The sequence below is a fragment of the Leucoraja erinacea genome, unplaced genomic scaffold (genome assembly GCF_028641065.1).
Source record: "Leucoraja erinacea ecotype New England unplaced genomic scaffold, Leri_hhj_1 Leri_68S, whole genome shotgun sequence".
In the NCBI taxonomy this organism is placed as follows: Eukaryota; Metazoa; Chordata; class Chondrichthyes; order Rajiformes; family Rajidae; genus Leucoraja; species Leucoraja erinaceus.
Genome location: NW_026576608.1, coordinates 413300 through 429456, shown reverse-complemented (window position 1 = coordinate 429456; position 16157 = coordinate 413300). Strand labels below are relative to the sequence as shown.

General features: G+C 47.9%; 1 protein-coding gene across 1 annotated transcript in view; it reads left to right on the top strand.

Moving 5' to 3' along the window:
• The window catches only part of LOC129694493 (dedicator of cytokinesis protein 2-like), a 186251-nt gene that overhangs the window by 125766 nt on the left and 44328 nt on the right, over positions 1-16157 (top strand). Inside the window, exons 14-16 of the mRNA XM_055631210.1 lie at positions 1586-1697; positions 3249-3319; positions 14747-14853. Coding sequence (XP_055487185.1) covers positions 1586-1697; positions 3249-3319; positions 14747-14853 — 290 coding nt within the window. The remainder of the gene's footprint in view (positions 1-1585; positions 1698-3248; positions 3320-14746; positions 14854-16157) is intronic.

Genomic DNA, 16157 nt, shown 5'->3' with positions numbered 1-16157 from the left:
GCACATAGTGTTCGTAATTTCATGTCATAGGAGCAGGATTAGGCCATTTGGCACATCGAGTCTACTCCACCATTTAATCATGGTTGATCTATTTTTCCATCACAACTCCATGAGAGGGGATCTTATTGAAACATATAAGATTATTAAGGGATAGAAACATAGAAATTAGGTGCAGGAGTAGGCCATTCAGCCCTTCGAGCCTGCACCGCCATTCAATATGATCATGGCTGATCATCCAACTCAGTATCCTGTACCTGCCTTCTCTTCATACCCCCTGATCCCCTTAGCCACAAGGGCCACATCTAACTCCCTCTTAAATATAGCCAATGAACTGGCCTCAACTACCCTCTGTGGCAGAGAGTTCCAGAGATTCACCACTCTCTGTGTGAAAAAAAGTTCTTCTCATCTCGGTTTTAAAGGATTTCCCCCTTATCCTTAAGCTGTGACCCCTTGTCCTGGACTTCCCCAACATCGGGAACAATCTTCCTGCATCTAGCCTGTCTAACCCCTTAAGAATTTTGTAAGTTTCTATAAGACCCCCTCTCAATCTTAAATTCTAGAGAGTATAAACCAATTCTATCCAGTCTTTCTTCATAAGACAGTTCTGACATCCCAGGAATCAGTCTGGTGAACCGTCTCTGCACTCCCTCTATGGCAATAATGTCCTTCCTCAGATTTGGAGACCAAAACTGTACACAATACTCCAGGTGTGGTCTCACCAAGACCCTGTACAACTGCAGTAGAACCTCCCTGCTCCTATACTCAAATTCTTTTGCAATGAAAGCTAACATACCATTCGCTTTCTTTACTGCCTGCTGCACCTGCATGCCTACCTTCAATGACTGGTGTACCATGACACCCAGGTCTCGCTGCATCTCCCCCTTTCCCAATCGGCCACCATTTAGATAATAGTCTGCTTTCCCGTTTTTGCCACCAAAATGGATAACCTCACATTTATCCACATTATACTGCATCTGCCAAACATTTGCCCACTCACCTAGCCTATCCAAGTCACCTTGCAGTCTCCTAGCATCCTCCTCACAGCTAACACTGCCCCCCAGCTTAGTGTCATCCGCAAACTTGGAGATATTGCCTTCAATTCCCTCATCCAGATCATTAATATATATTGTAAATAGCTGGGGTCCCAGCACTGAGCTCGGACACACTATGGGCAGGAAACATGTTCCCGATGTTGGGGGAGTCCAGAACCAGGGGCCACAGTTGCAGAATAAGGGGTAGGCCATTTAGAACGGAGATGAGGTAACACTTTTTCACCCAGAGAGTTGTGAGTCTGTGGAATTCATAATTCTCTGGATGCTTTCAAGAGAGAGTTAGATAGAGCTCTTCAAGATAGCAGAGTCAGGGGATATGGGGAGGAGACAGGAACGGGGTACTGATTGGGGATGATCAGCCATGATCACATTGAATGGCAGTGCTGACTCAAAGAGCCGAATGGCCTACTCCTGCACCTACTGTCTGTTGCCTATTGTTTGATATTTCCATCATGGGGATGAAAGGTTGTGATTGTCAGTGATGACAGAGGCAGGGGTTAGGACCCGGTTGACCACCTGCTGCCTTGTTTCAGGCTGTATGAGGGCAAGGAGAAGAAGGAGTATGATGATTCGGTGCGAATACTACTGGAGAAATTCAACGTCCTGATGAAGTCACCACTGGAAGGCAACACATTGCTGATGCAGGTAAGTAACCACGAGGAAGAAGCAGAGTTGGAATCTGGGGACACTTGTCCATGGATATGCTCATAGAGGGTAGACAAAAATGTTGGAGAAACTCAGCGGGTGCGGCAGCATCTATAGAGCGAAGGAAATAGGCAACGTTTCGGGCCAAAACCCTTCTTCAGACTGATGCAAGGTGGGGGTGGGGGGGGGGGGGGGGGGGGGGGAGAAGAAATGAAGAGGAGGAGCCAGAGGGCTGAGAAGGGGAGCTGGGAAGGGGAGGAGACAGCGAGGGCTACCGGAACTGGGAGAAGTTAATGTTCAAGCCGCTGGGGTGCAGACTGCCCAAGGCTCGATGGGCCAAATGGCCTACTCCTGCACCTATTGTCTATTGTCTATTGTCTGGAGGTGTGCATTTTCACACTTCTATAGCTCTTGCCCGATGGGAGAGTGGAGAAGGAGGAAGTGACCAGGGTGAGACTGGTCCTTGATTATGCTGGTGGCCTTGTAGATGGAGTCGATGGAAGGGAGGTTGGTTTGTGTGATGGTCTGGGCTGCGTCCACAATTCTCTGCAATTTCTTGCGGTCTTGGATGGAACTGTTCCCAAACCGTGCTGTGATGCATCCCGATAAAATGCTTTCTACTTTTGTACCAGTTTTCCTGCATCTCTGACATGGTGAACAGTAGAAACATATGGAGACATAATTACTTGAGAGCATAAGGTATGTGTGTAAGAGACAATAAGTGCGAGCCAGCATAGACCTGATGGGCCAAGTGGTGTCCTATGTCATAGCAAGAGGATTTGAGTATAGGAGCAAGGAGGTCCTACAGCAGTTGTACAGGGCCCCGGTGAAACCACACCTGGAATATTGTGTACGGTTTTGGTCTCCTAATCTGAGGAAGGACATTCTAGCCATTGAGGGAGTGCAGCGTCGGTTCACCAGGTTAATTCCTGGGATGGCGGTCCCGACCGACATATGATGAAGGAATGGGTCGACTGGGCTTGTATTCACAGTAATTTAGAAGGATGAGAGTGGATCTCATAGAAACATTAAATATTATTAAGGGATTGGACAGGCTAGATGCCGGAAACATGTTCCCGATGTTGGGGGGGGGGGGGGGGGGGGGGGGGGGGGGGGGGGGGGGGGGGGGGGGGGGGGGGGGGGGGGGGGGGGGGGGGGGGGGGGGGGGGGGGGGGGGGGGGGGGGGGGAAACAAGGGGGGTCACTGTTTAAGATTAAGCGGTGGGCCATTTAGCACTGAGATGAGGAAAAACATTTTCACCCAGTTGTGAATCTGTGGACTTCTCTGCCACAGAAGGCAGTGGAGGCCAATTCACAGGATGGAGAGAGTTAGATAGAGCCATTAAAGATAGCGGAGTTGGGATATGTGGAAAAAGCAGGAACGGGATACCGATTTGGATGATCAGCCATGATCATATTGAATGGTGGTGCTGGCTCAAAGGGCCGAATGGCCTCCTCCTGCAGCTATTTTCTATGTTCTATGTTGAATGCATGTATTGATCAGCACTAGGTCCTGATAACTCATCGGATTCCCTATCTCTTCCCATTCCAGGGAGCTTCCCTCAAGTACTTGCCGATGATTCTTCAAGATGTTGCAACGACCTTTGATCCGGTCTTACTGAGGTAAGCGATATAGATACAGGAACTGCAGGTGCTGGCATACAAAAGAATGTACAGAATACTGAAGGTAGACAAAAATGCTGGAGAAACTCTGCGGGTGAGGCAGCATCTACAGAGCGATGGAATAGGTGACGTTTCGGGTCGGGACCCTCCTTCTGATATATGTGGGTGTGGGGGGGGGGGGGTGGGAAGAAGAAAGGAAGAGGTGGAGACAGTGGGCTGTGGGAGAGCTTGGAAGGGAGGGGAAAGAGGGAGAAAGCAGGGACTACCTGAAATTGGAGGTCAATGTTCATACCGCTGGGGTGTAAACTACCCAAGCGGAATATGACGTGCTGCTCCTCCAATTTGCGGTGGGACTCACTCTGGCCATGGAGGAGGCCCAGGACAGAAAGGTCAGATTGGGAATGGGAGGGGGAGTTGAAGTGCTGAGCCACCGGGAGATCAGGTTGGTTATTGCGAACTGAGCGGAGGTGTTGGGCGAAGCGATCGCCAAGCCTGCGCTTGGTCTCATCGATGTAGAGCAGCTGAGACTAGAATACTGAAGTAGCTCAGCGGGTCAGACTGCACCTTCGGAGAACATGGATAGGTGATGTTTCGGGATGGCAGCCTGTCAGATAACCCTTCGCACCGACCAGCGATCACCCCACGTTCCATCCTACACACGAGGGACAATTTGCAGAAGCCAATTAACCCAAAAATCCACACGTCTATGGCGTGTGGGAGGAATCCAGAGCACCCGGAGAAAACACAAGCGGTCACAAACGGTCATGTGTAAACTCCGCACAGACAGCATCCAAAGTCAGGAACAAACCCAGATTCTTTGGTGCTGTGAGGCAGCAACTCTACAGTGGTTTCTCCAACTAATGGATCGAACAGGTCTGGGCTTCAAACTTTTCAGCATGAGGGCCACATTATATATTTAGCACAGTTTGGGACCTGGTGAGACCACGCCTGGAGTATTGTGTGCAGTTTTGGTCCCCTAATTTGAGGAAGGACATTATTGCTATTGAGGGAGTGCAGCGCATGTTTACAAGGTTATATCCTGGGGTGGCGGGACTTCCATATGCTGAGAGAATGGAGCAGCTGGGCTTGTACACTCTGGAATTTAGAAGGATGAGAGGATATCTCAATGAAACATATAAAATTGTTAAGGGCTTGGACATGCTAGAGGCAGGAAACATGTTCCCGATGTTGGGGGAGCCCAGAACCAGGGGCCACAGTTTAAGAATAAGGAGTAAGCCATTTAGAACGGAGATGAGGAAACACTTTTTTCTCACAGAGAGTGGTGAGTCTGTGGAATTCTCTGCCTCAGAGGGCGGTGGAGGCCGGTTCTCTGGATACTTTCAAGAGAGAGCTATATAGGGCTCTTAAAGATAGTGGAGTCAGGGGTTATGGGGGGAAGGCAGGAACGGGGTACTGATTGGGGATGATCAGCCATGATCACATTGAATGGCGGTGCTGGCTCGAAGGGCCAAATGGCCTACTCCTGCACCCATTGTCTATTGTCTATTTTTGCAGGCCGTAGGCAAAAAATAAAGAATTGTCAGCTTTACAGATTTAATGAACTCAAAAAAGAACTTAATTAAAACAAATGGAAGAAATTCAAAACAAAACTTGTCGCCATCAATCAAGGTTAACCAACAAAATCATAGAGTTTTAATGGGAAGGATGGAACTGCTTTTTAGATTTCAAAATGTCATTGAATTGAGAATCCAATTTTGAGGAGCCAAATTATGAGGAGGGACTTCAAATGCCCAAGTGAATAATTCATTAAGAATTCTATGTACTGCACAAATACATTGATGAGCTAAAATTGGAGTCAGGAGTGTTTTATTGCCACATATCCCAGATAGAACAATGAAATTCTTACTTGCAGCAGCACAGCAGAATATGCAAAACCTCAATTCTATAATGTGTATCCATGTACTCCAGAGGTGCTGCCTCATCTGCTGGGCTACTCCAGCACTTTCTGTCCTTTTTTTGTAAACCTGCACCTGCAGTTCCTGGTTTAGACTTTGGACTTTAGAAATGCAGCATGGAAACAGGCCCTTCAGCCCACTGAGTTCACACTGACCAGCGATCTCCCTATACACTCTATAGGGATAGGGATATACACTATCCCTATATAATGTATATGGATGTACAATCCCTAAACATTATAGGGATTGTATAATGTCCCTAATACAATCCCTCTAATTGTATAAATAGGGACATTATTTCCATAGAGGGAGTGCAGAGAAGGTTCACCAGACTGATTCCTGGGATGTCAGGACTGTCTTATGAAGAAAGACTGGATAGACTTGGTTTATACTCTCTAGAATTTAGGAGATTGAGAGGGGATCTTATAGAAACTTACAAAATTCTTAAGGGGTTGGACAGGCTAGATGCAGGAAGATTGCTCCCGATATTGGGGAAGTCCAGGACAAGGGGTCACAGCTTAAGGATAAGGGGGAAATCCTTTAAAACCGAGATGAGAATAACTTTTTTCACACAGAGAGTGGTGAATCTCTGGAACTCTCTGCCGCAGAGGGTAGTCGAGGCCAATTCATTGGCTATATTTAAGAGGGAGTTAGATGTGGCCCTTGTGGCTAAGGGGATCAGAGGGTATGGAGAGAAGGCAGGTACGGGATACTGAGTTGGATGATCAGCCATGATCATATTGAATGGCGGTGCAGGCTCGAAGGGCCGAATGGCCTACTCCCGCACCTAATTTCCATGTTTCTATGTTTCTAATTTATACATTTTACCAAAGCCAATTAACCTACAAATTGGGAGGAGTGTGTGGGAGGAAACCGGAGCACCCGGAGGAAACTCATGAGGTCACAGAATGACCGTACAAACTGTACAGAGCGCCTGGTCGCGGTCGCTGTAAGGCAACAACTCCACCGCTGCACCACCGTGCCGCCACATAAGTGTGATTAATCGCTTCTTAATCCAAGATAAAAGTGTCTAAGATTAAAGAAGAGTTGTGAATAGGAGAAGAAAAGATGTTGTGGCTATGACTTTCAGAGAAGGAATGGATTGAAGAGAATGTGGTCCAACCAAAGTGGACAATAGACAATAGACAATAGGTGCAGGAGTAGGCCATTCGGCCCTTCGAGCCAGCACCGCCATTCACTGTGATCATGGCTGATCATCCCCAATCAGTGCCCCGTTCCTGCCTTCTCCCTATATCGCCATATCTCCTATCTTTCAGAGCCCCATCTAGCTCTCTCTTGAAAGCATCCAGAGAACCGGCCTCCACCGCCCTCTGAGGCAGAGAATTCCACAGACATAGAAACATAGAAAATAGGTGCAGGAGGAGGCCATTTGGCCCTTCAAGCCAGCACCGCCATTCATTATGATCATGGCTGATCGTCCCTTATCAATAACCCGTGCCTGCCTTCTCCCCATATCCCTTGACTTCACTAGCCCCGAGAGCTCTATCTAACTCTCTCTTAAATCCATCCAGTGATTTGACCTCCATTGCTCTCTGTGGCAGGGAATTCCATAAATTCACAAGTCTCTGGGTGAAAAAGTTTTTCTCACCTCAGTCTTAAATGACCTTCCCTTTATTCTAAGTCTGTGGCCCCTGGTTCTGGACTCGCCCAACATTGGGAACATTTTTCCTGCATCTAGCTTGTCCAGTCCTTTTATAATTTTATATGTTTCTCCTGCAACTATTTTCGATGTTTTCTATGTTTCTATGACACCTCCGGCCGACCCCCCTCTCCCCGGATAGGGACGGGGCACCTAGGGGGGGAGGGGACGAGGACCCGAGCCCCCTGCCCCCACCACAGACCTGATCTCGCTCACTCACCGGATGTAACGCAGGTCTGATGACAGCAGAGCCGCTCCCGACAATGTCAATGGCGAGTGCCCGATGACCTGGGCATGCGCACTCGGAATACCGAACTCGCTTACAGCCCACCACACGGAATGTGTTAAGAGCTTGCTGCGGGCCGGGTATAATCTGGTGGTGGGCCGGATGTGGCCCGCGGGCCACAGTTTGGAGACCCCTGGGAAAGAGTCTAGGGTGATTCAGCAGGTCAGGCAGCATCTCTAGAGAAAAGAAATTGGTGACGTTTCATGTCGGGCCCACTCTTCAGACAAGACCCGAAACGTCGCCTGTTCCTTCTCTCCAGAGACGCAGCCTGACCCGCTAATGCTACTCCAGCATTTTGTGTCTGTCTTCGGTGTAAACCAGCATCTGCAGTTCCTTCCCACACAATGGGTGGAGGCCGTTTTGTATACTGTACTTGGAATTACCGCGACTGCCATCTGACCAAGTGGGTTGCGTGCGAGAGGGTGAATCAGGTCGTCTCGAGAAATGCTGAAAGCATCACGGGACCAAGTATATTTGCAGTTAACTCACGTACCACTTGATGGAACATTTGCATTCTCCACACAGGCTTTCTGAAAGACCACGGCTTAATTATTTCATGTTGAAGAACCATGTGCTTTCATTTCCCATTCTTCCAAGACAAGTCTCGCTGCACTTTGCGCCAACCTCTTGAAATTAATATATTTGCCGATATATTTATTGCGGCTGAGAGTAGGTCTGTGTCCAGCATCAGTTATGCAGTCACTGGCCCTGGGCTCACCTCTCGTTGATTGAGCTGCTGCCTCGGCTCAGTAGCAACCCCTTCAATTAACCCCGCCAATCCCATCTAACTTTCCTTTTTCTTTTCCTCGATTTAACTTTGGTTTCTTTCTTGTTTTTGCATTCATCTTGCCTGGTGCTCGCAGTGCTAGATGAGTATAATACAGGGACTGGATGTTCAATGGTAGCAGAGATCAAATTGGGAAAAATGTTCCCAATGTGGGGCGAGTCCAGAACCAGGGGCCACAGTCTTAGAATAAAGGGGAGGCCATTTAAGACTGAGGTGAGAAAAAACCTTTTTTACCCAGAGAGTTGTGAATTTATGGAATTCCCTGCCACAGAGGGCAGTGGAGGCCAAATCACTGGATGGATTTAAGAGAGAGTTAGATAGAGCTCTAGGGGCTAGTGGAGTCAAGGGATATGGGGGAGAAGGCAGGCACGGGTTATTGATTGGGGACGATCAGCCATGGTCACAATGAATGGCGGTGCTGGCTTGAAGTGCCGAATGGCCTTCTGCACCTATTTTCTATATAACCATATAACCACATAACAATTACAGCATGGAAACACGCCATCTCGGCCCTTTCAGTCCGTGCCGAACACTTACCCTCCCCTAGTCCCATCTACCTGCACTCAGACCATAACCCTCCATTCCTTTCCCGTCCATATACCTATCCAATTCATTTTTAAATGATAAAATCGAACCTGCCTCCACCACTTCCACTGGAAGCGCATTCCACACAGCTACCACTCTCTGAGTAAAGAAGTTCCCCCTCATGTTACCCCTAAACTTCTGTCCCTTAATTCTCAAATCATGTCCTCTTGTTTGAATCTTCCCTACTCTCAATGGAGATAAGCTTATCCACGTCAACTCTGTCTATCCCGCTCATCATTTTAAAGACCTCTATCGTCCCCCCTTAACCTTCTGCGCTCCAAAGAATAAAGATCTAACTATGTGTAAAAGCTATGTTTCTATGTAACTCCTCTCATGATTTTATACACAAAACAATTTTATTTAATTTTACTGCTATGATTTTAATTCCTCCCATATTCCAAAGACATGCAGGTTTGTGGGTTAATTGGCCCTTTGTAAATTGCTCCGAGTATGTAGGGTGTGAAAGTGGGATAACATAGAATTAGTTTACTAGGTGGTTGATGGGCGGTGCGGACTCTTTGGTTCCGGAAGTGGCGGCGCTGTTAACAGCTGCGGCTCGCCTGCAGTCCGTCTGTCTTTACTTTTTTCTGTTGTTTTATTTGTCTTGTTTTGGTTAAGTTTTAGTTTGTTGGGTTGAGTTAGAGGGGGGGTGGGGGGTGGAACACGTTCTCTGTCTCTCCCTTCGGGGGAATGCGACTTTTTCGTGTCGTATCCCCCTTCTCTGCCTCCGTCTGCGCTGAGGCCTAATGGCGGAGCTGGCGGTCTCCAGCCTGCGACCGACCCCGAGGCTCCGGAGGCAGAGCCAGCCAGGACTCACCAACGAGAGGCTGGCCGTCTTCGGGGCTGAGGCAGCGGTGGCCTGACTTGCTGGTGCGGCGTTCTGGCTTTCGGCGGCGGCGACATCACCACGGAGGTCCGCTGGACTGGAGGGCGGCATCTCCGGCCTGGATCGATCGCCTCAGTGCAGAGGGAGAACAAGGAGGGAAGGGGCGGAGACTAAGACTTTGCCTCCATCACAGTGAGGATGTGCTTGGTGAACTCACTGTGGTGGATGTTTAATTTGTGTTTATTGTGTGTTTTGTTTTTATTGGTTCCGTGTATGACTGCAGGCAACATAATTTTGTTCAGATCGAAAGGTCTGAATGACAATAAAAGAATCTAGTTCTAATTCTAATTCTAATCCACGCTGAATCACGACTCTCAACTAAACTAAATAAGCCCTTCGGCCCAACTCATCCATGCTCCATTTATGCTATTTCTATTTCCCTCCATTTGGCCTGCATCAGAGACGTGGGTTCCATCCTGACCTCGGGTGCTGTTGTCGTGGTTTACATGACTCAAATTAAAAATGACACAGACACGGAGAATTCTTCAAGAAGACGAGAGGCCTTTAGTTTGCACAAATCTGGGCCTGGAACATTCAGAGATAGTACAGCTAGGCCATTCTCCAAATGCTCACTGAACTAAATTTTCATGCAGCATTTTATTATAATTTCAGTTCTTATCTTTGGCTGCTTAGCATTCATGTTTTTACTAACTTTAACCCCTTACTGTCCTTGTCTTTTATCTCCAATTTCTAAGTTATCATAATGTTCTAGACTGAAGCAAAAATAAACTAAGCAATAACACGTTTTTTGGGCCTTCTGAGCACACAAAAAAGCTGACATCTGCCAGGTTTACCCGATGTTTTAAGCATATTGGTTAGATTTAAGAAGTAATGTGTTTCTTCTATATACATTCTATATAACTTCTATGCTGTCTGTGTGGAGTTTGCACGTTCCCCCGTCACAATGTAGGTTTTCTCCGGGTAATTTAGTTTGGAAGCACAGTACGGAAACAGGCCCTTCGGCCCACCGAGTCCACACTGACCAGCGATCCCCGCACATGAACAATACCCTACACACACTAGGGGCAATGTTTTCCATTCGACCAAGCCAATTAACATAACATACCTGTACGTCTATGGAGTGTGGGAAGAAACTGGAGCACCCGGAGAAAACCCACACAGGTCACAGGGAGAAAGTACAAACTCCATACAGACAGCACCCGCAGTCAGGATCGAACCTGGGTCTCTGGCGCTGTGAGGCAGTAACTTGACCGCTGCACTACCACCGTGCCGCCCTACTGAGTGTTTCCATCTTCCAATGCCTGTGGTGCCTGTTGTAGAGTCAGGTTCCTTCATGGTCTTTTAGTTTACTTTATAGATACACTGTGTAAACAGGCCCTTCGGCCCACCGAGTCCATGCCGACTATCGGCCATTCATAGAAACATAGAAAATAGGTGCAGTAGGCCATTCGGCCCTTCGAGCCTGCACCGCCATTCATACTGGTTCTATGTTATCCCACCTTCACAAGTCCACATAGACAGTATCGAACCCGGGTCTCTGGCGCTTTGAGTCAGTAACTTGACCTCTGCGCCACCGTGCCACGCCATCACCAGTGCTCACTTCGGTTAACATACGCGCATTGCCACATCTGTGTCTCACATTCTCAAGGGGTTGGACAGGCTAGATGCAGGAAGATTGTTCTCAATGTTGGGGAAGTCCAGAACAAGGGGTCACAGTTTAAGGATAAGAGGGAAATCTTTCAGGACCGAGATGAGAAAAAATAATTTCCACACACAGAGTGGTGGATCTGTGGAACTCTCTGCCACAGAGGGTAGTTGAGGCCAGTTCATTGGCTTTATTTAAGAGGGAGTTAGATGTGGCCCTTGTGGCTAAAGGGATCAGGGGATATGGAGGGAGGGCAGGTACAGGATACTGAGTTGGATGATCAGCCATGATGATATTGAATGGCGGTGCAGGCTCGAAGGGCCGAATAGCCTACTCCTGCACCTATTTTCTATGTTTCTATGTTTCTATGTGTCACCTTCTGAAATGAGGACCCACTGCAGTCATATTAAGAGCCATAAAGGGCAGCCACGGTGGCGCAGCGGTAGAGTTGCCACTTTACAACGCTTGTAGCACCGGATACCCGGGTTCGATCCCGAGTACAGGTGCTGTCTGTACGGAGTTTGTACGTTCTCCCTGTGACCTGCGTGGGTTTTCTCCGAGATCTTCAGTTTCCTCCCACACTCCAAAGACGTGCAGGTTTGTAGGTTAATTGGCTTGGTGTAAGTGTAAATTGTCCCGAGTGTGTGTAGGATAGTGTTAGTGTGTGGGGATCGGTGGTTGGTGTGGACTCGGTGGGCCGAAGGGCCTGTTTCCCCGCTGTATCTCTAAACTAATCTAAACTAAACTAAATATAACACAGTCACTAATAAATCCTCTGAGAAATGCAACAGGTACCTCTTGTAACTGACAGTGTGGAATCTGTCACCTCAGGGTGTACTTCAGGCAAAACAGCAGCGCTGTCTTTCAGGAGAAGATTGGACAAGCACATGAGGGTTATAGGAACTGAATTTAATGAGAGTGCAAACAAGAGTGTCGATAAGTAGCAACATGAACCAATAGACAAAAGACAATAGGTGCAGGAGTAGGCCATTCGGCCCTTCGAGCCAGCACCGCCATTCAATATGATCAGGGCTGATCATCCCCAATCAGTACCCCGTTCCTGCCTTCTCCCCATATCCCCTGACTCCGCTATCTTTAAGAGCCCTATCTAACTCTCTTGAAAGCATTCAGCAAATCGGCCTCCACCGAGAATTCCACAGACTCACAACTCTCTGTATGAAAAGGTTTTCCTCGTCTCCCTTCTAAATGGCGTACCCCTTATTCTTAAACTGTGGCCCCTGTTTCTGGACTCCCCCAACACCGGGAACATGTTTCCTGCCACTAGCGTGTCCAAACCCTTAGCAATCTTATATGTTTCAATGAGATAGCCTCTCATCCTTCTAAATTCCATTGTATACAAGCCCAGGCGCTCCATTCTTTCAACATATGACAGTCCCGGGAATTAACCTGGTTAATGTGAGCTAATGGCCCTGTTATTGAGGAATGGATCACATAGAACATAAAGCAGCACTGCACAGGAAGAGGTCCTCAATGTCTGTGGCAACGTGATGCTGAACAAAGACTCATAGAGTCATACTGCACGGAAACAGGCCTTTCGGCCCAACTTGCCCATGCCGACCGACATGCCCCATCTAATCTAGCCCCACCTCCCCATTTTAACATACAAGTATAGAAAACCTAGAAAACCTGTCTGTGTGTGCACGGGTGACTGCATGGGTTTCCTCCGGGTGCTCCAGTTTCCTTTCCATATCTCAAGGTGGGATATCCCTGTGTGAAGGTTTGGAGGTTAATTGACCTCTGAAAATTGTTCCTGGTGTGTCGGGAGTGGATGTGAAAGTAGGGTAACAGGAAACTAGGCCCAACTTGCCCACACCACCCAACAATGTCCCATCTACACTAGCCCCACCTGACAGCATTTGGCCCGTATCCCTCCAAACCCGTCCTATCCATGTACCAGTCTAACTGTTTCTTAAATGTTAGGATAGTCCCAGCCTCAACTACCTCCTCTGGCAGCTTGTTCCATACACCCACCACCCTTTGTGTGAAAAAGTTGCCCCTCAGATTCCTATTAAATCTTTCCCACTTCACCTTAAACACGTGTCCTCTGGTTCTCGATTCCTCTACTCTGGGTAAAATACTCTGTGTGTCTACCTGATCTATTCCTCTCATGATTTTGTACACCTCTATAAGATCACTCCCTCATCCTTCTGCGCTCCAAGGAATAGAGACCCCGCCTATTCAACCTCTGCCTCCAAGGCAGAGATATCCAAGGTTGAAAATGCATCTGAGTACAAGAATTCTGTTGTCATAATACAATGTGGGGCTATTTAATGTTTGTAATTTAGTTCTTCTCAAAAGCTGATATGGTGGGGAATTTATTTTGGCTCATTGAACACTGAGGCGAAAATACATACCGTTTGATTCTCATAATCAGTAGTAAATATTGCAGTAACTGATTCAGTAGAGAGTGAATATTCCTTGGCTGCAGATTCAGAAAACAACTGGAATACGAGGATGTTGCCAGGACTGGAGGGTCTGAGCTATAGGGAGAGGTTGAGTAGGCTGGGACACTATTCCCTGGAGTACAGGAGGATGAGGGGTGATCTTATCGATGTGTATAAGATCATGAGAGGAATAGTTCAGGTTTAGTTTAGTCTATTATTGTCATGTGTACCGTTGTTGCGTTGTTGTATCCAGTCATAGAAGCCCCTCGTCAACCTGATCACCCCCTCATCCTCGTGCGCTCCAGCGAATCCAAAACCATGAGAGGAATAGATCGGGTAGATGCACGGAGTCTCTTGCCCAGAGTAGGGGGAATCCAAGACCAGAGGACAGAGGTTTATGGTGAAGGGGGAAAGATTTAACAGAAATCAGAGTGTGGTGGGTGGTGTATGGAGGTAGTTGAGGCTGGGACTATCCCAACGTTTAAGAAACAGGTACATGGATAGGACAGGTTTGGAGCGATATGAGCCAAACACAGACAGGAGGGACTGGTGTAGCAGGGACATGTTAGCAGTTGTGTGGGCAAGTTGTGCCGAAGGGCCTGTTTCCACACTGTATCACCCTAGGACTCTAGAATGTGGGCAGCACAGGGGTAGAGTTCCTGCCTTACAGCGCCAGAGTCTCGGGTTCGATCCTGGCTGTGATGTCTGCCAGTACGGAGTTTGCATGTACTCCAATAGACGATAGGTACAGGAATAGGCCATTCGGCCCTTCCAGCCAGCACCACCATTCAATGTGATCATGGCTGATCATCCCCAATCAGTACCCCGTTCCTGACTTCTCCCCATACCCCCTGACTCCGCTATCTTTAAGAGCCCTATCTAGCTCTCTCTTGAAAGTATCCAGAGAACCTGCCTCCACCGCCCTCTGAGACAGAGAATTCCACAGATTCACAACTCTCTGGGTTTCCTCATCTCCGTTCTAAATGGCTTACCCCTTATTCTTAAACTGTGGCCCCTGGTTCTGGACTCCCCCAACACCGGGAAGACCAGAGATGAAATTGTACAGAAACTTCTGATGTTGTATTCTGTTTATTTTTCATTGCCACATCATCCAGCTACATTGAATTAATATTCAATGATCTGACACTATTATGCCACCTCATTAATATTTAATATTCTCAAAATGTGCTGATATCTCCCTAATGCTCCCAATGTGCTGACGCATGACTTGAATATGCAGTTTCCTCCTTTGCCAACATAACATTGTTTTATTTTTTGTTGTTGCTTTGTTTGTAGCCACTTGTTGCACGATTTCATCAGGAGCCTTCCTCCGGATCGACTGATGAAGCAGAAGTTGCAGTCGATGACTGCCATCGTGGGCACCCAGCTGTTTAAGATGGAAGGTAAAACCTTCTGATACAACCATATCAGAGAGAGGGTGTAACACTGAGACTCTGTAAGGCTCTGGTCAGGCCGCATTTAGAGCATTGTGAGCAGTTTTGGGTCCCCTATCTGGGGAAGGATGTGCTGACATTGCAGTGGGTCCAGAGGAGGTTTATGCGAATGATCCCAGGAATCATTGGGCTGTACATGTTTAGTTTTGTTTAGTTTAGATCCAGCATGGAAACAGGCCATTCTGCATCGACCAGCAACCCTCACACATTAAAACCCTGTCCCACTGTACGTGTTCATTCCAGGAGCTCTCCCGAGTTTATAAAAAAATCAAACTCGTGGTTAGCATGAAGAATGTACGTAGCGGGTACGTAGGAGCTCAGGGACGTCTCTTAGCGGCTCGTAACGCTAACGGCAGGTACTCGGGAAACGCAGTAAGCTCGGGATGGCTCGTGAAGATTTTTCGACAAAAGTGTCCACGAGAGCCCCGAGTACCTACGAGCGGCCATTACTGTAAATCCCCGAGTTCGAATCAGGGCAAACTCAGAAGAGCTCTTGAATGAACTCGTACAGTGGGACAGGGCTTTAACACTACCCTACACACACTAGTGACAATATACCAAGTCGAATAACCTACAAACCTGTACGCTTTTGGAGTGTGGGAGGAAAACCAAAGAGAAAATTAACGCAGTCTCGAGGAGAACGTACAAATTGCGTACAGACAGCACCCATAGTCGGGATCGAACCCAGGCCTCTGGCGCTGAAAGAACTGTAAGGCAGCAGATCTACCGCTGTGCCATCGTGCCGCCCATATGATGAGCATTTGATGGCTTTGGGCTTGTACTAGCTGGAGCTCAGAAGGATGAGGCGAGACCTCATTGAAAGTTACCATATAGCGAACGGCCTGGATAGAGGGGATGTGGAGAGGATGGTTCCACTAGTGGGAGAGTAGGTAGGTCGTAGGTAGGTCGTAGTAGGTTGTGATGCTAGTCGCAGGTAGGTCGTAGGTAGTCGAAGGCGGTCGGAGGTAGTCGAAGGTAATAGCTCCGGGTTGAATTAAAGGTCAGTAGAAAAAAAAAGGTAATTTAAACAGCAGAACGTCACCTCTGTCATCCCAAGGCATGTTCATTCATAGCTGGAGAGGTTTTTGGAGAGGAGACTTGTGTTTTAGAGATGGCACCAAAAAGGCAGCAGCGCAGGGGGGAGAGCAGAACCCTCAGAAAAACCTGCCATGCAGGTGTTGCCCACCCAGGAGCAGGAGTGGCAGGAGGTGATGCCACAGGAGGTGATAGTGCAGGAGGAGGTAGCTCTGCAT